This window comes from Ambystoma mexicanum, chromosome 11, assembly GCF_040938575.1.
Source record: "Ambystoma mexicanum isolate Mex_15411 chromosome 11, UKY_AmexF1_1, whole genome shotgun sequence".
Classification (NCBI taxonomy): Eukaryota; Metazoa; Chordata; class Amphibia; order Caudata; family Ambystomatidae; genus Ambystoma; species Ambystoma mexicanum.
The window spans coordinates 1,377,876,193-1,377,902,879 of record NC_090934.1 but is presented as its reverse complement, the minus strand read 5'-3'; the positions used below and the strand labels follow the sequence as shown (position 1 = coordinate 1,377,902,879).

Genomic DNA, 26,687 nt, shown 5'->3' with positions numbered 1-26,687 from the left:
GCAATAAGCGCGGTTCCTGGCTGTCAAGGTGGACTGTCTTTGCTTCTGGGGTCCCGCACTCTGCTGAGGGGGCTAAGTCTTGGTCAGTCCTGCTTTGTCGGAGTCCGGAGGATCTTCCAAAAGCTTTAGGCCAGCTTAAAAGTAACGCACACAATCTGGTGTCCCTCTCCCTAGCTGTACGGTTTCCTGCAACACTCTGAGGAAATTTAACCAGCTCCGAGATGGGTGTCCAGGTGGCTTACTTTGGAGTTGATTGGTCCCACCAACTCAAAGGGAGAAGTCGTCCTTGCAGGGGCTTCTCTGTCGAAGCGAACTTGGTAAGCCGTCACTGCAGCAGGGCTTGACTGGGCAATCCAACGGTCCAGGAGTTGCAGCAGGCGTCCTCTTCAAGCACTTCTTTGGTTCCTTCGTCCAGTGGTCGACTCTGCCTTCCAAGCCAAAAGACTCGCCTTTTATTCAGTTCTCTCTCATTCATTCCAGTTAGCTGTCACTCACCCAGCAGGGTGGCTGTCCTTGCCGGACACAGTGAGCCAGCCAGCCAATCACCACATAGTGCATTTGGGTCTCCTAGGAGTCTAAGCACAGGGAATTTCGGGCATCTCTCTCACTTCCTGCCTACCCCAGACACTCTCGTGCCAGAGGCGGGTTTCACTCCTGAAACCCCAACAAAGGTGAAACGAACAAAGAGACCAAATCTGGTTTGGCGCGCAGAGAAACTCTAGAAGGACCTTTCCACAAAGAACTGGCGAAAAAAGAAGACCGGGCACCATTTTAGCAAAGATGGCTGGACGCCATTTTGAAAAAGATGGCTCCCGCTGTAACTTTACCGGAGCCGCGAACGGTCGTGGTAAATGCAAACCAAGGTAGTTCAAAACAAAACCACTGCCACCAGCCGGTCAACTGAGGAAAGGGTAACAAAAATGTTTACATGAGCATTTAGACACAGGGGATACTAAGTAACCCCTCCAGCACTCTATTGTAAGATAGGGTGTCCTGGGTCTAGTAAGTACAATGCTAAGTAAAGTCAATTTCCCTTTACTGCTCTGGGAAACAGTAGTTGATCCCAGAGAAGATATTTAAACCTTGGGAAATCTGGAAGACTTCCCTGTGGCACTGCACTCAATGTGCTTTGTGACACAATTGTAAAAGATGGTGCCTATGGAGTTGGTTAGACTCCATAACCAAAAAGAAACAGTATATTAAATCATGAGAGAGTAGGAAAAAGGGTCTCAGTCTCTACAAAATCTAGCAAAGTTGCTGGGGGTCTCTAAGGTGGAGGGAATTAGCACATTTTTGGGAATTTTTCCCAACACTGATGCTGAAAAAAACAGGTCTTCCAACTGATACTCCTAGCAACTTTAGAACTATTACGAATACACCATTCCTCTTGAAAATTCTAGTTCAGGTGGCTTATTGACAGATCTCTAAGCATGTGAAGGATTTTCCCATTCTTAACTAATTTAAATCAGGTTTCAGGGCCAGATATGGTACAGAGTCAGCACTCCTGGAACTTAAATCAAAACTTCATCACTGTATGGATAGTGGGGTGGCCTCTCTACTAATGCTGTTGGACCCGACAGCTGCTTTCAACCTGGTGGATCATCACATCTTAACCAACAGGTTGTGGAAGGTGGCAAACTTCTCCCCTGAGGCGACGCAGTGGATGATGTTCTTCCTGTGCAACCGAGAGAGCTGTGTCTTCAGCCCGGAAGCTGAGGCAGATCCTACTTTTGTCAGCTTTGGTGTGTCTCAAGGCTCCTGTACATCGCCATGCCTATATAACCTTTTTGCTGCCCCATTCTTTACAAAGCTAGCACATGAGGGGGTTATGCTTACAAATTATGAAGATGATACTCAGTGCATCATCCCTCTCTCTGGGAACCATGATCTTGATGAATTTCTTATTAACAAAACCTATCAGCTTATTGAGTCATGAATGGTGCAGAATGAATTGGCTTTGAATAGAGGGAAAACAGAGCTTCTAGTTGTTGGCTCACAGAATATAATGTGTAAATTGGGACCAACATATGAATGCTTCCACCTGGGAGAGGTACCAATTCGTCCTCTCAAAAAGGTAAAAACATTGGGGGTGGTGATAGATCAAAATCTCACAATGAAACGCTAGGTCTCCACAATTGTGTCATCTTGTGCCTACTGTATCAGACTTTTGGCTCAACTTAGGCAGCTGATCTGCAGTCCAACGCAGAGACAGTTGCAAGGGCAAAAATAGAAGCCAAAATTGACTACTGCTCTAGTCTTCTGATTGGAATCAACAAGACCACTTGTAAGAAACTGGTATTCCAAAACGGTGCAGTCAGGGTTGTCCTAGGACTTTCCCGTAGAGATCACATAACTACAGCAACACGCTCGCTTCATTGGCTCACGGTGGAGTCGAGAATTCGGTAAAGAGCCCTTGTCATAACTCAAAAGTGCATGCAGAGCAAGATGCCGGCTTACCTGCAAACACTACTTACGAAAAAAACATATGGCAGATTGTTGAGGACTAATAACCAAGATGCCTTACTGACTCCTAGATGCAGAACTGAAAAGGCCCTCAAGGGAGCCTTTCATGCGATTGCTCCCAGGCTCTGGAATGACCTACCCAGTGATCTGCGAAGCACTGAATGCACAGATATGTTTAAAAAAAGTCTGAAGTCTTTGCTGTTTGCTTAGACCTCCAACCAATCCTGATTCAGGCCCTGTTTTACCCTTCTCCCCTGCGTTAGCACCCCTTTCTGTTATGTGGTTGAGAGTCAGTTGGCGCCCTAACGCCTATGGGTCTATGCGAGCGCGTTACAAATTCAATAAAGTAAAAGTAAAGTTGGTTGGTTGGTTGATCCGCTCATCGTTGATGGGTGTCAATTTATACATAAACCAGCCATTCAGGGCCCTCTTGGGCACTATGAACTGCCTTGGCCTAAGGGATATACCAACGTGTTTGCTGAATATCTTAATGGCAGTGCTTTCATTCACCATTGGAACGTGTAGTAGACAGGTTGTCCTTATCAACCTTTATGACCCACTGTATAGACTGCCCCACACCTCTGTCCTGTCTGAGATTGAGACGTTGATTGGTAATCTGCCCTGCTTTTCTTGAATTATTTGTTGGAATTTGAACTCACCGATTACTTCTTCTATGCTTTTGGCAGACGCTGAGGGTGGCCATTAACCCCCTTAGTGGAAGGTAAATATTGACTCGCTCTTGTAAACAGGGTTTCGAGTGGGCATCCCCGTTATATTATTTCAGATTTTCCATAATTAACAATGCCTTTCCATTGGACTCCCTTCCAAAATGTACTGAATCCAGTAGCATCTAGAATTATGTTTTTTTTTTACCATTCTTTGATTGTGGACATGAGCATTTGACCTTGACTAGAAAGTGACCATGTGCCTCTTGTGTTGTCACTCAATTTTACCAAGCACCTCACCCCTCCTGAGACTTCTGGTGTACTCGGGCCAATTCCACACATAATCATATCTCTTGGAATGAACAGAGACTGGATGAGGTTTGTGCGTACCTGAGCAATTCTCTTGACTTATTTGTTGAGCGTTGGAGGAACACTGTGGATTATTCTAGGGCCGATTCCGTTGCAGTGATCAAGGACTATGCAAAGGTGATTGTCGCTTCGGTCTCTGCTATCTTAGTTAGGATAAACAAGTCTCACCCATCACCCTACTGTCATCCCACCACCATTGGTATGACAGAAGTTTGGTGGACAAGAGGAAAGCCCTGCAACTTGAACTGCGCCTCATTTCGGATATGCACGTAGCACCACTTGTACGTGCACATTTGTTGAATAAAGGTAAGTGCCTCTGCCGTAAATGGTTAAGGCAACATCGTTACACCACTGAGTGTACCTACTGGCGGAATTTGGTGCATTTAGCCCCCACAAACAATTCCCGTGAATTTTGGAGGGCGGTTGATGTTTCTCACACCCCTTGTGAGCTCCTTGGTGCCTTGGCGATAGCCTGGACAGAGCACATTGTGGGTACTCTGGAGGGGAATGGGAAGTATGTCTGCCTGCCCTGTGTGCTTCACTGGGTAGATGGCAGTATACCCATACCCCTAACTATAACCTTAATATCATTAATGAAAGCAAGGCCTCACACGTTCCAGGACCTGACGGCATCTGTAGCACGATAATGAAAAAAGATGCTGTTGGCTGGTTGATTGCATTGGACTGTCTGGATTGGTCTCGCACAGACTTGTGATCGCATCATTGTACCCATCTGGAAGAAAGGGGAATGCATCAATCGGGGCAAATATCGGCTCCTCGCGATGCCTCGTCAAAAATCTTCATTGGTATGATTCCTGACGAATTGTGGTCCTGGGCAGAGGCTGCTAAGCTTATTACCCTCAACCAAACCGGCTTTTGAAAGGGCTTGAGCACTACGACTAACTGCCTTGCCCTTCAGACTATAATCCAGCAGACTTGGCCTATACGTAGGTGCACGGTCTACACTGCGTTTATCGACTACATGCGCATCGTTTTACTCTGTGAACCGGAACAAGCTCTGGGCTAAACTTTCTGCCAGGAATATTCCCGCAGGCCTTCAGCCATGATCATCCACCTTCATTCTGGCACTCGGGCCAAAGTAAGGCTGGATCCATCGGGTAGTACTACCGCATGGATCCCTACGATCCGTGGCTTGAAGCAGGGGTGTAGACTGGATCCCCTTCTGTTTAAAGTACATCTTGCGGATATGGGTGATGCCTTGCCTAATCCTATATCGATCCCCCTCCTCCCCCAAGCTGGGCGTATCTTCCCCCTCCAATGATTGGGTACGCGGATGATAACATCCTGTTGGATTTGAGCCCATTTGGATTACGGGCTTCCCTGGAGTAGCTAAAGAGGTACTCAGACTCCCTGGACCTTGTCATTAACATCCGGAAAATGAAATCCTGGTGTTTCACCGTCCGGCCAAAAAAAGATCTGTATTACATGGCATTTGGAACGGGAAAAGGTAGTCAAGGAATATAAATACCTGGACATTCACTTTGACGACGGCTTACGCGGTAGCTGCCGCCTTGATTACATTAGCTTCAGGGGCTCCCAAGTCATCAGGGCCCTGGGTAAAATGTCTCGTATTGGAGGAGGCTATTCCCTCGGGACCCTTGTTAAACTTTATCTGGCCAAAATTAGCCTGATCCTAATGTATGGAGCAGTGTTCTGGTACCCGGGTAACCTCGAGGGAGTGGCTAAACTGGAAGCACTCCTCCTTAAGAGGCTATTTCGGCTCCCCACTCGTACTCCAGTCCAGACCATCTTCCATGAATTTGTTATCTCTTCGTACATGGCGCGACTTCAGTTATCATCTTTGAACATACACTGGCAACTTGCAAGTGTTGATACCTTGAATTCCCTCATTCTATGTGTTGGCTTGACTAAGGCTCACCTTATGCAGGGTAGCGCCATGCATCGTCTACTTTCTGTTGGAAATGGACGGCTGTTCATGGCTTCGGACGTCGTTTTGAACTGGCATTTCCTGTGGTTTAAAACTACTCTGAAAAGGAGGGTTTACAGTTGCCATCGTGAACAGTACATTGGGCAATTGCCTCAATGTCGATTAATGCTTAATTCACCAAGTACATTCTTGCACGAGAAGGGGTTCCTAGATACATCAGTCAATTTGTGGGCAATATAAGACCTATGCAATCATGGGCACTTGGTTGAACATCCCTAGGACTGCTCGCATGTGCAGAATCTGTGGCTGTGGTGCCCTCAAGTTGGTCCAGCATTTGCTGATCTATTGTGCCCCACTGTTGAGCGGTAGAAACATGGCCCTTACTGCGGCCGGGATGAGCCATCAACTCACTCCTGGGGTTCACTGGGATACTTTCAAGGAGGGAAAAAATGAAGCATGCATTATATATTTTAGGCTCTTCTGGAAAAAAGAATTTGCACTCTGGAGAATCTAAAGTAAAATTGTTTAGTTGGGAGGGTGCTGAAAATTTCTGTTAATGGAAGTCTTCCAATCTTTTTTTCCCTTTATCGTGTCTGATGATGTAATTATGCTCTTTTAAAATGGTTTAACTGTTTCAAAAAGCTTTTGAAATCATGCAAAGTGAATTGCGGAGCAAATTGCAGTCTTCGGCAGTCCCAGATTCAGAGCCTGCTTCCAGAGTCTGCCTTCAGTGGCAATTATTGTGGGTGGACCCACTAGCAACCATTAAAGACTGCTTCTTCCGCAGAGCGGACTGCGGAGTGAATTGCGGAGCAAATTGCAGTCATCGGCAGTCCACAGCATCAAGACATCAAGGGTACGGTGCGACCACCCAAAAATGTGTGAGCCACCCGACACATGACTATGGAGCAGCTGCCCATCGCGGGATGACTGGGGCATGGAACTACGCAGCCCTTTAAAACCATCATGCTGCACGAAAAGGCTTACATCTGCCCCAACCTGCTTGCAATTGCGGGTATGTGATCAGGACTCAGGTACGTTGTCAATTGTAAGCACTGAACCTGCATGAACCTTTCTTACCGAACATCACTGAAATACGAGCGACCATGGCGAACAAACGTGATCAATTAGCTTATAAAGTTCCTGCTAGGGCTGGAGTAAAAACTCAGCAGAAGGGATCCACCATGGCAGAGACTAAAATTCCAACAGGCAAAAAAATGAGGAGAGGAAACGGATGTGTCTCTCAAGAAGAGGAAAACATCTCGAAATTAATAAAAACAACATCAGAGAAAGACCAAAAACAAAGAACAAAGTACGAAAAACCTATTCTCCTATGGCATTTTCAACCAAACGAAATGGCCAAAGGAGTGTTTACCAGTACTTATAATATTGGGAGCCTCCGAAAACCGACAAAAGGACCAGCTGACCAATAAAAAAAAAAAAGAGTCCGAAGCCAGGGGCACTTAAAGATAACTGACCGAAAAGGAAAAACGATTTAAATAATAAATAAAATCGGTCTCTACTTTTGGTGGAAGACAGCTTAACATCTACAGCTGACCTGATGAATGGGAGCACCTACTCATTCGAAGAGTCAGAACCTGAACAACATCAAGTACTGGAATACAAAAGGAAAGCGGACTCTAATGAAAATAACCTGGCAAACGAGGAACCAAAAAAGAAATTTTTCATAATAGAACCAGTAGCACCAAAAAAAGGACAGGAGAATCTAAATAAAGGAATGAGGTCAAACATAATATAAGGAGCCCAAGAAAGGTCCTGGCGCTGCTCCCAAGACCTCCCAAAGCAAAATCAAGAACACCTTCTCCGAACTATAAAAGCAATGATAGACAAACTTCAGCGAATATAAAAATAAAGACAAGGGAGGTAAAAAAATCAGGTAGCAGATCTCCACGCAACTCTACTTGTGATAAGAGCGAAAGGAAGAAATGGACAGGAACCAGAGAGACGAGTTACTCCACCCAAAAATGAATATTAGGGTCAGAGCAGTGAAAAACAACTAAAGCTGAAATGGTGAAAAAAATTCAGAGCAACTGCATCTTTAAGATGAAACGAATAACAAAAATGGGATGACAATCTGACTCTGAATAGAACAACCATTCTTTGGCTGTTTCAACAAATACCAAATCTCCGGCAACTCCAAAATAAGGATAGTGGAACCATGCCACAGCGGCAGAAGAGATTGTTCCTACCTACATATCAACTCAAAAATAATAAGAAATCAATTAAAAGAGGAAGAACAAAGATTGAGCATCTTGGGATATAAGCTGACTGAAGAAAAACAAGAGCCCACAGCAAGTCAAAGAAGTAACTCACAGTCGGGTAACGACCAAGTAGAGGGCAATTATAGCCAAAACCGAAATACTGCAAAAAACAATAAAAAATGTACATCGGACAGCAGTGATCACTTAGACCCGTCACGAGAAAGAAAAAGTCGCGAAGAAGGACAAGAGGTGAGGCGAGCAGCCCTCGGCCCAAGAAGATCACAAAAAGCAAGTCTAGTTGTCAGCAAATAAAAGGGAACTGTCTCAAAAGGGGAAACAGAAAGAAGATCCCACATAAAGAAGAATGATAAAACAAAGTGGTCATGGACCACACCTCTAACGAGTTCAAGCTCCAGAAACTAGCCACCAGTTAAAGACCCGGAGGTTTCAAAGGAAATTTTGGGGCTGATAGTTAATTTCTCAGTCCTCAGAATTAAAAATAGCGACCATAACATCTTAAAAACAACATGGGCAGCCCCGAGAGACAAAGCAGAAAATGCAATATGAACTAGAGATGACGCATCATGGAAATAGAGTGAAGTTATCTGAAAGGGCAATCCAGTCAATTACAAATAAATATCAGGAGATTTCGGCAAATAAAATCGGAAGCAAAAGAGACATAACTAAAGCTATTGACTATACCCCTCTTCTCCAAATCTACACAACAAAATGAGGGAACAACCTCAAGGAAAAGAAGCAGCATCACTATATTTATGATGTACAGCTGGTAGCGAGAAGGAAAATATTGAGGCAGTTAACCAGAATCAATAAAAAAGTCATGGCATCAGAAAATCAAAAAAGGTTAAAGCAAGCTAAATTACATTATAAACAATGGCTGATGCAACAAAGACATGCCCTTTACCAGAACGATGCGGAGGACATTCTCTGGGCAATAGACAGTAAAAATACAAAAGATTTCTTGTCGCTAATTAGAAATGCCAGTGGCACAACGGAAGATCTACTGTTGAACATTGTTGGTGTTGGGGAAGCTAAATGGGTCTTACACTTTAGCAACCTATATAAACTACCAACGTCATCAATTTACGAACCTCCGACAAGTACAATGTCTCAATGGTGAATCCCTGATGACACGGAAACAATCTTGTTCAAAATTAAGAAACTGTCAAATTCAAGAGCACCCAGCCCAGATGGCATATCTAATCTGTAATTGAAGAAAAATCCGGAAACCTGGGCTCGACACATGAGTGAAATCTATAGGAGATGTAACAATGCAAGAGAAATACCAGCCTCATTGAGAAAAGCTACAGTAGTTCCATTCTTCAAAAGGGGTGCAAGAGACAAACCGTGTCAGTATCGCCCGATGGTTTTACTGCACGTTTTCGGCAAGGTATTCGGGTCTCTTGCCATGGATGCCTTCCAGAATTGGCTAAAAGCCACAGAACTAGACGATCCATTCCAAACGGGATTTACAATAAACACAGGGACTACAGCAAACATCTTATTAGTGAGCACCATAAAAGCAAGAAACTTTCAGGATGGCCAAACAGTATACCTAGCACTAATAGATCTTGTCCAAGCGTTCGATCAGGTTAGCAGAGAAAGACTGTGAAAGAAACTGGAAAACAACAACTGTCCAGAAGTAATAATGGGACCAATTCGAGCACTGTATCAAGATACTACAACGCAAGTGAGATTGAATAAAGCGGGGGTCCTATCGAACGAGATAAAAATGTCTAGGGGCATAAAGCAGGGGTGCCTGTTGGCACCCGCTTTGTACAATGCTTATATAGCTGATTACGCAGATTCCGAGAAAGACCTAAGAATTGTCCCACCTACAGCAGGAGATGTGAAGGTTTCCAGAATTCTCTACGCTGATATCATTGTTCTCGAATTAACGCCGGTGGGCCTCCAAAGGCAGATAAATAATTTGGCAGAATACTTGGAAATTAACAACTTAGAGATTAACAAAACAAAGACTAAGATCCTAGACTTGGGGAAAAAAGAAAAAACAAGTCGTAAAGTACAAATGGACTGCTAACGGTACTGTCTTAGAAAAAGTAGAGGTCTTCAAATATCTGGGAGTGACGCTAAGTAACACTGCTTTGGAACAACCGATGCAAGAGGTACTCTTTGCAAAAATAAAATCTCCGACATCTCAAGCAAAAGCCATCGACAATAAATACGGTCGATACTCCCTGATCCCAGTGATCGACTTTTACAAGTCTAAAGGAACAGCAAGCATAATATACGGGTCTGATGCTATGCCACAGCTGCCAGGATCTATCTAGGTCAAAATAGAGAGCTATTTCTGGGGGAATGTCCTCGGTCTGTCAAAAACCACACCCATAACGCTGATCATAAGAGAACTGTGTCTTTCATCGCTGGCAGCAATTGTATCACGAAATACACTGATGCTCTACAGGAAAGCCATCACAGAGCCCAAATCAAGTGCAATGTATATTATCAACACAGAAATGGAGCAAGGAAAGAACATTGTCATGTCTGAATGGGCAGCAAAAAACAAACAAATGCTGGTAGATCTGAACACTGCAGCCGAGGAACTTTCCACAAATCCCAATAAAGTCAACAAAAAATTAATAGAAATGGACTAGATTACGACCTTGGACTTGGCAGCACAGTATAAAACAAGAGATATTCCAACCATCCAGCGAAGGTAAATACAGTAAGAAACTACTTGGCTAAATTCTTGGATAAAAAAACTGGTCAGATTGTTCTTGAGGTTTAGACTACAACAAATTCTGACAAATGATGTAAGAGCAAGGTGCAATCAAGCAACCACAAGCAACTGCCATTTCTGCGAAGAAAATGAAACGAATTAAACCTCTCACCACTTGATACTAGCTTGCCCGGGGACTAGCCCGCAGAGAGCACAACATTTGACCAAAATCTTGGCAAGTAAGGCATCCTATGATGCAGAGACATGGTGCTGTAGTTTTCACACAATTGCCAGATGGCAATCCTTGAGAACATTGGGTCTCCTTTCACTGGGACTCCCCAGTAACCTCTGTCCCACCATAATTTTCCAAAGGACTGAGCCACATGATTAGAGGAAGCAACAGTGTAAAAGATACTAATGATGGACAACTGGGACTTCACGTCCTGAAGTGGGAGTATGCATCTCTCCAGGGACTAACATTCTCGAAGGCTCAATTAAATCGTTTGATAAGGAGTACACCAACAAGTTTAGAAAAGTAAATAAAACATTAGGATACGTACACTGCACATTGTTCTTAGTTTAAAAAGGGATATGCTGCAGGTTATTTTATTGCATCCCATTGTAGTAAACTGACTGTCCCATGCTGCACTTTCGAAATTTTTTATGTGAACTCCCCGCCCCCCCACCACCGATAGTCTGTTTGCATCTTAGTAGAGACTAGAACATCTTTTTCAATTTAAAGAAGATCATATCCTAGGTCTCAAAGCTTCATCCTTCCTATGTGCAAAGGTAAAGATGATCTGGAGTGTTTTTTGTCAAAGAATTCCTAGAACTGTAGTCTTGTTTAAATGATCACATTTGAAAGGCTATCCCGCACCTCGCTATCAGGCACAGATTTATCTTGTCTCAGTCACTGATGGCCCTGGATATGGAAGTCTGCGTAAAAAGGAAGTCATGGGAGAAAGGAAAAAGGGTTTGCTGAAAGAAAACATGATGAACATGAATCATACAAAGTTTAGTAGCGAGGAATCCAAACCTGTAGAACACAAGCAGAGGACTGGGAAAGGGTAGGCAATGAAATTAAGGTGGCCAGGTGCTTGACCCCTCCTTCCTATTGAAATGCTGCGCTCAACTAAGGGATTAACCTGCCCAGGCTTGGAGGGCACAGACTATGCTGTACAGAATGGAGAAAGAGGAATCCAGTGCTTAAAGGAATGGTGATGACTGGTTACATAAGCATGTATAGATCACGACCAATGCAAGTATACCCATTGCTGTGCAGCACTACCATTAGAAAATGTACAAAGTGGAAACAAGCAGTTATTGTTCAGAGTCCTTGATCATCTGTCCACCCCTGCATAAAGCAGGTAGTTCAAAATGAGAAATGTCCACAGTAAAGATGCAGGGAAAGCTGAACTGTCAGATCTGTTGATTTACAATGTGAGCTGACCCAGTCACATCCAAGTGTGATGGAGTGCCAGAGAGGAAAAGCTGTGTGAGCGAGTGACCGCCCAAAGAAAGAATGAAGTGAAAGACAGGTTGGAGCAATTCACGATTTGCTGACTCGCTGAGATGAGTAGAGACGCCACGCTGACAGCTGCTGCTGGTATAGAGGGTGCAAGTGTGGAAACCGCTAACTGAGATCCATGGTAGAGTCGGCGGTGATGAGGCAGAAAGCGGAACAGCCAGGCAGCCAACAATTCTGAAAATATCACTTGAATTCAAATCAACACGTGGTGGAATGGTAATCACAGGAGTGCAAAAGACAACGAATCAGTGTTGAACAATGAGACCGAGAAGGAGTCCATGGCCAGGGGCACATAGTACGCGGGTGCTCCGGGGCACAAGCCATCGGTGCGAAAATCCCTATACTTACAATGGGACATCCTGAAATTTTGCATGCAATCTCTGCCCCACCAGAAAAAACAAACGTCAACTCCTCTGCCCAACACAAGAATGTAGTGCGAGAAGGCAGCCAAAGAACCCCCCTCGCCCGCGGCATGTTTGCAAGTTCGGTCTCAATTGCCAGTTAGATATGAAGATAACTGAAACAAAGTCATTTATGTTGCATGCTAAAAGCTGTGGTTCACAGTACCAGCTCGAACCTAATAAGAAGAACGTTATTTATTGTCCATGCAGGAATGCAATGGGAGTCAAGAACATTAGGCTGAGAAAGGTAATCGCAGACACATGATTGGAGTATCCAAATTGACATTTATGAAACAATAGTTCTCCAGGGATGTTTTCCTCTTCATATTCAGGAAACTGGAAAAAAGCCTGGAGTTTGGTAATTATTGAAAGCTTCTGAATACAGGCACAATAGGTTAAAGACAAAATCAAATATCAATAGCCAAAGGCTAGTGGCAAGTGCAATTTTTGACCCTGCCCTTGATGCTTCCTGTAGGTTTCTTGGTAAAAATATGGTGTGTGTGCTCCTTGAAAGGTAATGCCCATTGTCATTTACAGCAAAGGTAGCATGTCTTCTGTATGTTTGACCTTTTCCAGAAGATAGAAATCCAGTGACTTCTTAATACTCTTATGAATTGTGCAGCCAATATAGGCTAAATTATATTCTTGGCGAATATAAAATGGTGTACTGTATGTACACCATTGAAGTGGCAAGTGGTGTATGGCTGGCGAGTAACTTGCATCTTGAATTCTTGCCACCTGATCAAGGGGTACTATATACTTTGTAATCATTTTGGTGGATGATTTCAATTTGTGTACCCATAGCTATAAGAGACTAACAAAGAGACATTGACTGTAAAGCAGTTATTCAAACTAATAAAATAACAACTTGTGGATAAAATAAGGAATTTACTTTGTAAGGAGAGAGCTATTGTTCAGTATTATGTTATAATAGCTTATCATCTAAAACAAGCCAAAGTAACAGGAGGTAATAATGACAACATAGAAAACATAAATAAAGTCTATAAAAGGGCAACACAACAGCAATGTATAATGCATTGAAAAAAATCAGATTAACATATAAAATAGGACCCCACTGGCCCCAAGTTCCTAAATTGTGTGCCCCCACCCTTACTCTAAGAAACCAAATGATATACATGCAGGGAAATAGAAAACAGAGCAAAAATGAAAATCCATGTATTTTGTCTCGTAGTTTTCCACTAGATGCAGGCAGTGAAAATGTTTTCTCCCAGCCCCTCCCCCCTCCCAATTAGCAGGAAGAAATTGAATTTTGTAAACTAAATACCCTAACACCAAATATAGAATGTCTCACGTTTTCGAGCACAACCTGCCAACAAGGAGACACCGCCCTATGCCCTAGAAACATTAGTTACCCTTTCTTACTTAGCCTAATATGGTAATGGAATCCACCATGCATTTTAACACCTTAATTATGCTGGACGTCATGTCTACCTGACTCTGGGTAGTCGGTAGAGTAACAACTACAAACAGATATCTCAAGGCTGACTCCAGTAAAAGAAGCAGAATATACATAGAGCTTAGCAAAATGTGGATTAATAAAACAACCTTTTTTGTAATGTTCACACAAACACAATAAAAAGAACATTTATGTGAACATTACAAAGGAAGGTTCCCTTATTAAGTGGAAGAAGATTCCACTTTCGCTGAAAGTACAGTGCGAGAGCATTTATATGCATTGCCTGTAAGTGATTTTATGTAGTTGAAAATTCATGACAAAAACTGGCCTGAAAAATCTAACCTGGTGTATCGGATGAGTTGGATAATGGCGCTGAGGCTTCTGCTAATGCTGCTAGTGTAGCAAGTACTGATGTTGATGAGCTTCCAAACTGTACAGTAGAAGAGACTCCAGACTCATCTAGAAAAAAGCAGTGGAGAAGTATTATCCACATCGAGCAATTACAAAAACGCTGGTAAAGCCATTAGGAAAAAATGCTGACTTCACTCTTAGAAATGGGCAAAGCGTTTCCATAGACTGTTCAAAAAGCATATGGACATGCAACACACTGGATGGGAAAAGACTGTTCATCTGTGCAACTCCGATACTACTTGTTTTATGCACCCTTCATCGCAACAAAAATGGTACCTTCAACCTCAGAGACCGATTGGACCGTTTCACATGACAACAGACACATGAAGACATGTACATGGCGATTCTGCATGCTCAGACAACACCCCCTCCCATTACCACCATTATGTGCATATTCAGCATTACATCTCTGATGACTGCTTCAAAATACCAATGGGAGGCCCTATAGAGCACAATGTTTCATGTTGCTGCTTTGGTGCTAGCACTAAGATCCCAGAAATATTATTTATTCATTTGGGATTTCTTTTCCTAACCTTTACAAAATATAATACAGAAAGAAGATCATACAAAAGTGTTCACTAGGCAGTTTAAAACATTAACAATTAAAATTCTTGGCACATAAAACTCAGCACATATAATAACTTGATATCTAAAATTAAGACACATTTCATGAGACGCATCAAGTAAGTTTACGTATGTTTTCCGAGACCAGGACACATAATTTCAAATAGACATATCTTCCATGTATGATATTCCCCCGAAGATATTCCGGAGAAACTCATTAGGCATTATTCACTTATCTGATAAAACATTCCATTCTCCACCTTCTCAATGAAGAGCAAACATGTGAAATCCACATTATTCGACAAAGAATTTGGATTTGGAGTATTTAAACATTCCAGAGAAACCCCACTAAGCATTATATACATATCTGCTAAAACATTCTATTCTCTGCCTTCTCAAAGAAAAACAATCATATGAAATCCACATCATTCGACACAAAATAAAAATTCCACGTTCGGTGCACATTACTTAAGTAGCTTGCAGGGATCAGGAAGAAATCGTACTACAGCAATCTTTAACGAGACTGATCTACCATGTAACATATTCCACCATAGGATGTCTAACTCCACTCTAAGTTGGTTACACATTTTTCAAAACAGCACAAACATTCCAACCTTAATGCAGAGCATTCTATCAGCAAATGACGTTAAGTTTCTTTACTGTTGTCACATTTACAAAATCTACATAATGACGAACCGTCTTTAAAACATTGAATCTAAACCTCAAAGTCATGGCTACGGTTTTTGTCAGGAAAGCGAACAAGATACGATTCAGGAAAGCCCATTTTTCGGTAATTTGACACCAATTGGTAGTACAGCGTAGTATTTGAAACAGCATCCATTGTTTTGGCCCAATCAGCATATTGTAGGAACTTTTTTGAATATAAGAGTTTCCATTGTTAAACCCAGTTTGACTAGGGTCACAGAACATTGTTCTTGTAGTTTGGATAGGGGGCCCACCTCAGGCACCCCTTGGCGTAAACCCTTTCCTAATAAGGCATATAGATTATTCCTGGTGCTCAGACAGTGTTCTCCATTCCACAATACTTTCAACTGATTGAAGACCCAGCTCATATCTAATCGCTGGTAGGGGTACTTATTTGGGTAAACAATATAGGATGGTTCACCAAATTCGTGACTCCAACTTGTATAGATCCGCTGTTATCCATATTGGAAATAATTCCAGATCTTAGCATAGTTGTGGGATCATTTTGGAGTTATAGAAGCGAAGTAGGGGACACATTGAATATTTACCATATTAACTATCGACTTTTTTCATTAATGCCATTTGCTTACCGACTTTCTCATGCAGTTATTGGCGATAGTGGCATTTCTTTGGATTATCAAAAATTGAAAAGCCTAAATGTCGCATAGAGGTCCTGATGGCTAATTTCTCATGATTCAGAAACCATGCATACCCAATAGCTGTTGTACGTCTACTTAGCAAAGGGGTAGATCAGTAGAAGCACTCCCTAATATTATATAGTTAGAGATTGATTTGCTCAATGATGTGTACAAATGTAAATATTCTTTTGAGGTGCGGGGGAGGAAACGTGAACCTGGCACAGGATCACAACAACCGTATAAGAAGTAACAAAAAACGAGGATCCAAAGCTAGGAACCCTCCTGTCCCCTGCACTCTATCATAAGTCCATCAAATGATGGTTCAACAATTTTTAAATGCATTTGTTATAGTTAACCAATGGTATTCTGATTAGGTTAGTACATAGGTGGACCAGCATAATTTAAACCCCTCTATTTTTGGGGACACGAAAGAAGCACCATCCAAAGTTTTACCCACGTCTCACATGTAGAGGTTGAATAACACAGGTGCAAAAATGCAGCCTTGACACAGGCCGTTCGAGGTACTTATTGGATGAGATAATATACCTTTATTTAGTCAGACTTGTATTAGAGAGCCTTCATGGAGGTGGATAAGAATGGAAAGAAGACCCCCGGTATCCCTAAGTTATACAGTTTCCGCCGGCAAGGCCCTGTCCACCAAATTGAATGCTAGAGAAAGATCCATAGTTGCATTGATCCATCTTTTTCTGCATTGATCCACTCTTTTTCTGCCCTTATCAGATACAGCCTACCTGTCTAACCTAGCACTTTGCCACTCAACAGCTGCACTACCACTGTATCACCTTTATTTATTTTAATTATTATTATTTATTTCGTTCTCTCCTATGTTTCTGCACTTCCCAATTTTCTCCCCACTTCCATGCACTTTCCCCATTTTCCCTTCCCCATGCACTTGCGTGTTCTCAATGTCACTGGGCCTAGAAAGATCGTTGTTTTTGTTCTCCCCTGTTCCCCTCCCTTTGCCTGGTCACACTCTGAAACACCTGTGTACGAGCGCGATATAAATAAAATATCATACCATACAGATGGGAGGGGCATTGGCCTTCCAAGCCTTCTCTTGCAATATAGATACCAGGAGATCCCCCCACTTTGGTCCCCACTTCTTTTCTGAACCAAATTTGTTGATATGCAGACTATTATTTCTATCGGACCAATCCTCTACCTGTTTTAGTACTAACCCTGCAAAGATTTTTGAGTCCGCGTCTAAAAGCGCACTGGGCGGTAATCATTGGGCAAGACCTGTCGCCCTTTTTATATATCGGCACCACATACGAGAAGTGTCATGAAGCTGGAATGCACCTAGTTTGAATAATATCCGCAAATAATATGTAAAGAGCCTTCGCCCACAAATCGGGATTCCCTTAAAGATAGCATCGAGAGCTGATTAGGACCCGTCGCTCTTGAAGAGCTTGCTTTCTGGATTTGAAGTGTAATATCTGGTATCAAAAACTCAAAATCCCACCAGTGAAGTTTTAGGAGGTCCAGACCTAAGGGGGGCCGCAAGTTCGATACATAAAGGGACCCAACGTGTCCTGCCCGAACCTCCTCCGGGATGGGGGTAGTTGAGTCATCATTTGAGTAGATTCCATGGTATTCACCAGGATCCAGAATTGCCTGGCTGTGCAGTCTTTTGGGGCTGCAAACATATATACGCTATCGGACTGGTACATTTCAGCACAATGGGCCTCATTACGAGTCAGGCGTTAAGGGGTTAACGGCGCCGTAAACGGCGCCGACATTTAACGCCTGATTTCAAGGTCCCTTAGCGCCATGGTGATTTTAACGCCTGCTTTTTGCAGGCGTTAAAATCCATGGCGCTAAGGGACCATGGTGCTAATTACGCCACCGTAATTTACGGTGGCGTAATTAGCGCCTTCCCCACTCCCATTATGCCCTATGGGGCAAAAATGGGAATGGGGAAGGGTAAAATGGGAATTGGGGATTCACCGCCCCACTCACCTTGGAATGGGGCGGTAAATCCGCCATCCACCATGGTGTAAACGTAGTTTACACCATGGTGGTAAGGGTACGACCCAGGCGGTAACTTACCGCCTGGGTCGTAATGAGGCCCAATGACCTTTGAGCCCGTTTTTTACTTTTGTTTTTCCTGTCTCACCCACTCCATTTTCATCTCCCAAATATAACCACTTTTTAGTATACAGCGTACTTCTTTGTTAAACAGGTTTTTTCGTCCTTGGACTAAACTATCGAAGATATGATTATGTCTTAATCTTCTCATTTTAGTTCCAGGGCTCTTAACTGATTTCCTTATAAGTTCATCAACATAGGTACAGAAGTGGACATGAGTATACAGGGACAGCTTGGTTTCAATTGTTGTTACAGCAAAGTTGGTCATAAAAAGCATGTTTAATTTTTGCACGTTTCGGTTGTACCGCACAGTTCTAGATTTGGAATTGTTCACCTCCAGAGGAACACTGTATACATTGGTGGGTTTACTTCCCGACCTGGCTGAACTACTTCCAACATCCTGGAGTACTTCTTACAGCAGGGTACATCTTACATTAAAATCTTAAGCCACATCAATCAAGGTTTTGGACATAAAGATATAGTGGATCGTGGAAGTCAGTGAACCATCCATCCATGTGGAAGGATCATCGGTAGCACCCAAGAGTGCGTTGGCAGGGAACAGGCCCCAATTTAGAAAAAAGTCAGACCAAAGCTGTCCCTGCAATTTCTTTCTACTGCACCCCGGAGGACCCCTAATATTAAATTCTTTTTTTTTCCTGTAGTGATGTCAAGAGCCCCAAGAGAGCTCCTTCTCCACTGCTCACCCATTTACCCCTCTCATATAATGTCAATGTTTAGATTCCCCACTATGACAATCTGCATCCTCGGAATAGTAGTCATCCAATCTATAATGAGGGAATTGATTTTCGCTATTATTACCTGGAGGTTCGAGTCAGGATTCCAATAGATGTTAATGATTAAGATAAATTGGGTTGACAAGCATACTTAACTCCAGCAAGACTGCGAAAACAAAATGGGATACATGCATGCACTCTTATTTCCATGTCCTCCCCATTTCTGATGACAATTAGAAGACCCCCTGAGGGACGCCCTCTCAAACCCTTAGAGGCAAGCTCAATCCGAACATCGAAACCATCCAGAACAAGTGGGCATATCATCCACGGTTCCTGGATGCAAATTATCAAATACTGGGTTAATCTATCGCAAAGTTTGATGGAGGCATGTAGGTGACCAGAGCCTCTAGAATTCCAAGATAGCAAAGACACTTGTTTAACCTGGTTAAAGATTTGTTTTTAGTGCTTGGAGTTGGGATATGGAGTCATGTAAGCTTAAAGCCAACCATCTCCAGCTAGGATCTTGTTCCTCCTCAAATTGGGCCCTCCCACTCCTCTGATTATGCTCCACATCCTGTATGCCCCTACCAGATCTTTCACGATAACTACCATGCTGAACATTAGAGAATCCAGGGCTGAAAGTAAGAATGTTATAGATCAGTTTGTTAAATTGGTTTACCACCAACAGCAAGACATCATTTACTGAGCGGGAATGTAAAACCAAGCGGACAGGATCCTAGCAATCGAGATGGATAAAATCAACCAATTTTATGTCTGCTGTGGTAAATAGTCTAATGCTTGGGATTTCGTTTAGCAAAGCTAAAACACTCCATCTGTTCAATGAGTCTGGGCCACCATAGCGAACATGAAGTGCAGAAATATACTTGGATCGTCCGTGTAACAGGGTTGTCTCCAGGGCACTGTATTTAATTTGCTGTTAAAAACAGATTCTGGAGCCTTCACTTCACTCACAAGCGTGGAAGCAGCCGACAGGTTTGCACTATTGCACTTATTGTCGAGGACCTTAGTGGAAATTTCCCACCCATTTGATGATGGGCCACTGAAATGGGCTGGACAGACATGGCCCTTGTTCCATGGGGCAATAGGCCATCAGATCTTGCCGCCCCGGCTGATCACTTGTCCCCAAATCCTGTTTGACTCCAGCATCACTAGGGATTGTGTGTATGCAGGATGAATTCCTGTAGTACCCTACATCCACTTGGTAGGTCTGCGAGGGCGCCCTGGGACCCTGTGAGGGAGTAGACAATGAACACCTCCACTGTTGACCGAGTATATGGGTCAAGGTATTCTTACCATTGATTTTAGCCACTGATTTCTAGGGGGCAATCATTTGACCAGAGGCTCAGTAGCCAGTGGGTTCCCTGGTGACCTTTCTCGTCTGAGTGCAGAGACGCTGTCATTCGCTTCACTATTTTCAGGGTCTGTTAGTGCTACTGCCCGGGGAAAGTGAGACTACAGTTTAGCCGCCAATGGGGGTTTCAAATTTCCGGGCAGAGCGTATTCTTTATTTATAATGAGCTCTCCCCTTTCATCCTTTTTTTTTTTCATTGTGATTTTGTTCCCAAGTACAAGAAGTTGGCGAGATTCTAGTTTTGTCCCCTTCTCTGTCTTTTTGGAAAAAAGTTGGTAAATAGCCCTACCCCCCTTTGGATCTGGAAACTCTGTCCCTGCAATGAGGCTATTTTGATTAGCTTCTTTTTTCCCCTTTAAGTTTCATAGCTTCAGTTAAGGTGTTTGTAGCTATGCCACTGACCTCCTGGCCAGTACTGGCCCCTTCTTCCTCCACCAAGTTCAGCCCAGCGCCACAATCACAGCAATCCGCCAGTCCTTCCCTTACCACATTCCGCCAAGAATTGCGAGCAGGTTTATTAGTCGCTTTCCCGGGCACCAATTTGTGTATTTTATTCTTCTTTCTACGTTTTTGGGGAAAGAGGGGAGAATTTCTCCCTAGCATTAGGGCTTCAGCGTGAGCTTCTATGATTTCAAGCTTCTCACTCTTATCGGCCCCTCCTTTTGGAAGTCCGCTGTTATAGTTGCTTTATTGGGAACTTTTGATGAACCCACCCTCATGGTATCGTCCACGGGCAGGACCTCAGTGTTCGTTGCTACAGTAGCGGAACAGACACGATTTATGCGCCCTGTTACTTTGATAGTTGACCAGCCATATGGTAACATCTCTCAGACATTAAGTCTGGTCTCCAAGCTCACTCAATATGAGATCCTGGATGCTGCGCTCCTCCTCGGCTGCCACTTCCTCCACCTGGGCACCTGGAGGCGGCTGTGCCGACAGAAGGGGACTGTTCTGTGCCGGACAGGGCCAGGAGCGAGGCCTCCCCACTCAGAAAAACTGGCGGAGTGTCATAGAAGGAAAAACCTCCCTGGCTCTAAACCGCCTGACTGCTGCACACTATCCGTGTTTACGCCAGACACTCAGTTTTGTTGTTAAGCAAGTGTTTCACTGGCAAACAGCCCCCTCAAAGATTATGAAAGAAACTACCTCACCCCTTTCGCCCAGCGAGCCAGCGAACAGGCACTCAAGGGCACTCCGGGATACTTGCGTGCAGATGCGCGCAGCCCCATAGTTAAGTCGAGAGGTTGCTAATAAGGGGGGGCGTGGGTTAACTCAATATGCAGATACCAGCAATCTAAATAGAAAAACGAATGGAATAATATCAGAATATGAACATGCAATATATAAATACTTCTCAAAGTGATAGAAGCTGAGTCCATGTACAATAGAGTGCTTTTAAACACAGCAAGAACAAATCTATGGTGACAGTGTGTTCCGCCAGCATTGTCCACAGGCGAACAGGCACTGGAGAACACTCCGGGAAGCGCACAAGCGGATGCGCGCAGCCCCGTAGTCAAGTAGAGAGGTTATGAATAAGGAGGGCGTGGCTTCATAATATGCAGATACCAGCACTCATCAAAGAAGGTTTGGTTCAAAGGACCCACACAATCCGGTTCCATGGATGGCCTGCCAAGCTATCTAATGTGTGGGGTTGTTTTATTCTATAAAGAGACAACAGATATTTTCTATAGGAACGGAGGTCTAGAATTAATAAATTAAGGAATAACATTCCACAGCTCAGGGGCGTGCGAGATCCCAGAAATATGAGTATTGGGCAGGGAGGGGCAGGTAGTGGTTGCAATGGTTTTAGGGATTAGCCTGGCCATGAGCAGTGAATAAGTCATAAAAAAAAACCTCCACAAGCTTTATGTCCCCGACATCCCATCTCCATTCTACCAGCAGTACAATGCAATAGTTTTTGCATATGAGTGGTGCTTCAGTGCCATCCAGTAGCGAAAACTAAAAACACAGAACCACTTATTAAAAAAACACAACGTAAATAATACTTTAAAATGCTCATAAAATTTACCTTAAGGAAAATCAGCGTTTTCCCTTGTCTTTGGTGCATTTGGGGTTTAGCACCTGTGAAACTATGGAGACGTTTTGAATGATAAACGGATAAGAACAGCACGTATTGTTTTCAGAATTCTCAAGTCACAAGTTGCAGTTGAATTTGCATAGACCATGCTATTCTCTTAATATGGCACTATCATTATTAAGTGAAAGTTACTCACTAGAACGACTACTGTACTCCTAGTTCATAGTCTTCCCCCTTTCTTCATTCTTACAGGACATTCCATCATTCAGGATGGGATAAGGGCATGATGTGCAGCAGACTAAATGATGAACAGAAAAATAATGCTAGGGTGCAACCACGACTCATATTGGCACCTCCCATGTCTATGCTCCGGGGAACAGTCAACAGTCCTTTAATAACGAATTCCATTTACAGTTCTAATCAAAAGGGGCTTGGTTGGGAGGGCTCTCTACAGAATGGAGATCGTGGAGTAAATTATGGTGAGAAACGTTTACTTATTCCTTTATCACTGCTCCTCACCTCCATACTTGGTACATTATTATAAGTGCAAACGTTTACCACAAAGAGGCCTCTTGCTGCTATGAGCCGGTCCAGGTGTGCTGAGCAGCCACTAGACGGAAGCAGATATTGGACTTATGACTTTCTAGGAAATAGGAATGTTTTTAACTTCAGTTTTAAAATCAAATGGTTAATTATTTACTGAGCATCAGGAGGCAAGTTGTTCCACAGGCTAGCTGCTTTACAAGAAAAGGCCCCGCCTCCCCGAGAGTCAATTTGATTTTGGGGAGGACTAAGAGGTTCAAAGATACTTCTCCTAGTAATCTAGCAGGAATGTACGGTGTGCATTCCTTGCAAAGAAGAGGTGCCTTAGCTGGTGTAATGTCCAATGTATGATAAACATGGCCTTAAAGACAATTTTCTCCATCACAGGAGCCAGTCAATGCACAAAGATGGGGAAATGTGATCTCTTCAACTCAATCACACAAAGACATGCAGGCAGCCACATTCTGCAGGCTCTGTAGTTTCATTATACACGTTTTTGAGAGTCCATTTATAGTGTATTGCAGTAGTCTAATCAACTTGATAGAAGACACACATTACTTACACAATAATAGTCTTTCTGGTGTTTATATCTGCTTAGAATCACATGCTTTGCATAGGTAGCCATCTTGTGGTTAGCTTAGAGTATAACATGCTGTTCGAATTTGAAAAAGGAGGGAGTACCTGCCAGACTATCGTTATCCTATCTGTACAGGGACTTATGATCCTTTACGCATCAACAGCCTCAGATTTTTGTTTTCTGACAATATTATTTATTATTATTTCATTCTTCCTACGCGCCACTTGCCCATGGGCCTCAGGTGGCACAAATGACAAAGACAAACAAACAATCGAGGCGTAGAAACAAAGGGGAGGCACACTGTAATGTAATTTAACCGAGGTTCAGATTAAAAAGATGTGTTTTGATGGCCCTTTTGAAAAAAAAGAAAAGAAGGTAATGTCCGTAGAGAGAGAGGCAGAGCATTAAGGGCACGGATATCAAAACTTGTCCCGACCAATCTTTCAAGCTTAAAGCGCAGCTGTATATGTTTTTGATAGTCACTAGAGCACAGGCTTCTCACAGATTGTGCCGGTGTCAGGCGCTTCGTCAAGTATTGTGGTGCTTTGGAGGTGAACTCAGAGACCCCCAGCCCTTTAAGAAGAGGTAACAATACATTTGAGATGAATGGGGATGCAGAATTTACTCAAACATCAATTATCGAAATGACTCAGGTAGTTGCCAAAAAGGTTGACTGTTCGAATATCAATTATCTAAAACAGAGAGTACAACGGACATCTACGGATGTCTCAGCACATGGTCTCTCAGAGAAGTTTATAAAAAAACATTACTTTTATAACAAAAACTCATCATAGCTGACGTCTACCTGCGTATTTGCTAAAGTTATCCTACGCGGCAAACTACAAAAACCTAGTGGCAATTGTGATTGGGTCTAAGGGAACATCTAAGTATACAATCCATAATAGTCTAAGAGTGAATGGCTCCTTAACATCGGGTGGGGCAACTAAGCCCTCCCCTCAAACAGATGAACGTCACTAAATACACAATGTCCCATTGGTTACACAAACTATAGGGCCCTTAATTACGCTGCCCCCTACAATTGGTTGGCATTGTTATATCCGTCAGTACTCTTCCACCTACGTTAGCAGCATGCAGGCTGGGTGTCCACGTGCTGGTGAGCTTGTCAGAACCATAGCTTCCCACCAATTAGCATATCATCACCTCAGTGGTCTGCTGTCAAGTAATGCTTTGAACTTGTCGTTGGAAATATTCTTTGCTCTGGAGAATACAGGGGAGTGAAGGCACGCTCTGCCTCCAGGCGTAGGTGTGGTTCATCATGTTTGTCCAACTTCATCCTTCCACGTGACTGAAGGCCACAAAATTGAGCTCTACTGTATTTAAAATACTATTATTTAATAGTCCTCTGACGCCTTCCTTGTTTTTGTCCATGCCTTCTGAACAGGAGTTTTGTTCTTTCACATGATTGTAACTAATGTCTGTTCATCCCAGTCCTGAACGGCCTTGGCTTCTTAGTGCTCATCCAGCCCCGCCTTTCAGAGATTCATTCCTGTTAATTCAATTGCTTTTTCAAATACGAGATACTGAAAAGCCCTTCCTTTTCTAGTCCAGCTCTGCTATAACACGTAGTGGAAACATCCATTCTTTACTCACTCCTATATATGTGTATGTTGGCACATGCCGCAATCTATTCACTATAAAGCTAGCCTCAAGAATACTTTGTCTACTTGTGTTTCTTTGCATATGTACATGTGTAAAATTACTTAATATCATCGTTTCTGTAGCATAAGTTTCTTCATCTTGAGCCCAAGATGTCACTTATCTTTGACACTTTCTTGATGCCTTATAGAATATCTTCATTCTCTTGTCCCTGCATCTCTTCTATATACGTCAATCTGGCTTTGTGTGTGACGTCCCCATTCTTCTCTTCCAGACATTTGTCATGTTTCTTCTGGCATTTCATTCAAATGACCATTATACTTCCTCATATGCAGGTATGGCTTTCTCAATGGAAACCTTGCTTCCAAGATTCTCCTAGGTATCTGTATTTTCAATGGTACTGCACATTTTGCACACTCTGGTTCATAACATATAAGCAATATGGGTGAGATAGTTGAGGTGGAGGTACTTGGCTTCTTCTCTACACTCCCCCCCCCCCTCTGGGCGATTCATCAACTCTCCCCCATCATCCTTCATATCTAGACATCCTCTTCTGAAGAAATGCTTCTTTGGTATCCATATCTTTATGACTCCTTTCAGGCATCCAGCTGATTTCACATGCTCATCCTTGTTCCGAGTCATGAGCATGCACTGTCCACTTGGACTGCAAAATCTTCCCACATACTTCTTATGGTTCTTTGGATACAGGAACTTGGTTTCTTCAGGTGCATGAATACTGGCCTTCGCAAAGTCTCCGATTTCTTCATCTGTGAGATTTGTATTTTATTATATTTTTATATAGCGCTTTTAGCCAAATCGCTTCAGAGAACAATCAGCAGTACAATAAAATAACAGTAGAAAGCAGTGTTCAGAGTCGACCAGTAACAATCAATCAAACTGACGATTGACGTAAGTGATTTTTGAAGCAAGTGTGAAACAGAGACTAGGAAATGACAGAGCGGAGCGATAGCGGAAGAAGATTTCAATGGAGGGGGCAAGGAGTTGGAAGGATCAGAAGCGGGATTGCGCACAGGGGGCACAAGGACCATTAAGTCAAAGAAGACCAGCAGAGTGGAGAGGCCGAGAAGGAGAATAGAATGAGAGAAGCAAGGTAATTGGGGGCAAGACCATAAAGAGATTTGAACACTAGACAAAGGAAGTTGTATTTGAGCGGAGCGTGAAAAGAAAGCCATCTGAGAGAGTCAAGAGAAGAGGGAATTGTGTCTCAGTAAGAGCAGACAAAGTGAGCGAACAGAAGAGTGATAGATTGGTTTGAGCGGGACAAGACATGAAGAGGGAAAAACAAAGAATAAAACAGAGCAGTAAAAGAGTCGAGAAAAGACTAGCGAAGAAACTGGGAATTTAGTGGCATGAAAGGTAAGAAAAGGGCGAATTGTACGTATGTTGTAAAGATGGAATCGACAGGCACGTGAAGTGAGTAGGATGTGATGGGCGAAGGACAGATCAGAGTCAAAGAAAAGGCCAAGATTGTGAGCAGTGGAGGGGGAGATGGAGAGATTAGAAGGAAGAAAGGAGATAGAGGGAGGAAAGGAGATAGAGGGAGTAGGAAAAGGGGATGGAAGAACAGAGGGAAAGAAAAGGACTTTGGTCTTTCTGGAGTTTAGAGTAAGGAAGGGAGAAGTCATCCACAATTTGATGGCAGTGAGGCAACATGAGAGGGTGAGATGGATATCCGGTGTGAAGGAT

The 26,687-nt window shown here is 43.1% G+C and overlaps 1 protein-coding gene across 6 annotated transcripts in view; it reads right to left on the bottom strand.

The window, feature by feature from the left end:
* GABPB1 (GA binding protein transcription factor subunit beta 1) overlaps positions 1-26,687 on the bottom strand; it is an 841,719-nt gene that overhangs the window by 258,830 nt on the left and 556,202 nt on the right. For all 6 annotated transcript variants that reach the window (XM_069624968.1, XM_069624969.1, XM_069624970.1 and 3 more), the window contains one exon: positions 14,015-14,131. In XM_069624968.1, coding sequence (XP_069481069.1) covers positions 14,015-14,131 — 117 coding nt within the window. The remainder of the gene's footprint in view (positions 1-14,014; positions 14,132-26,687) is intronic.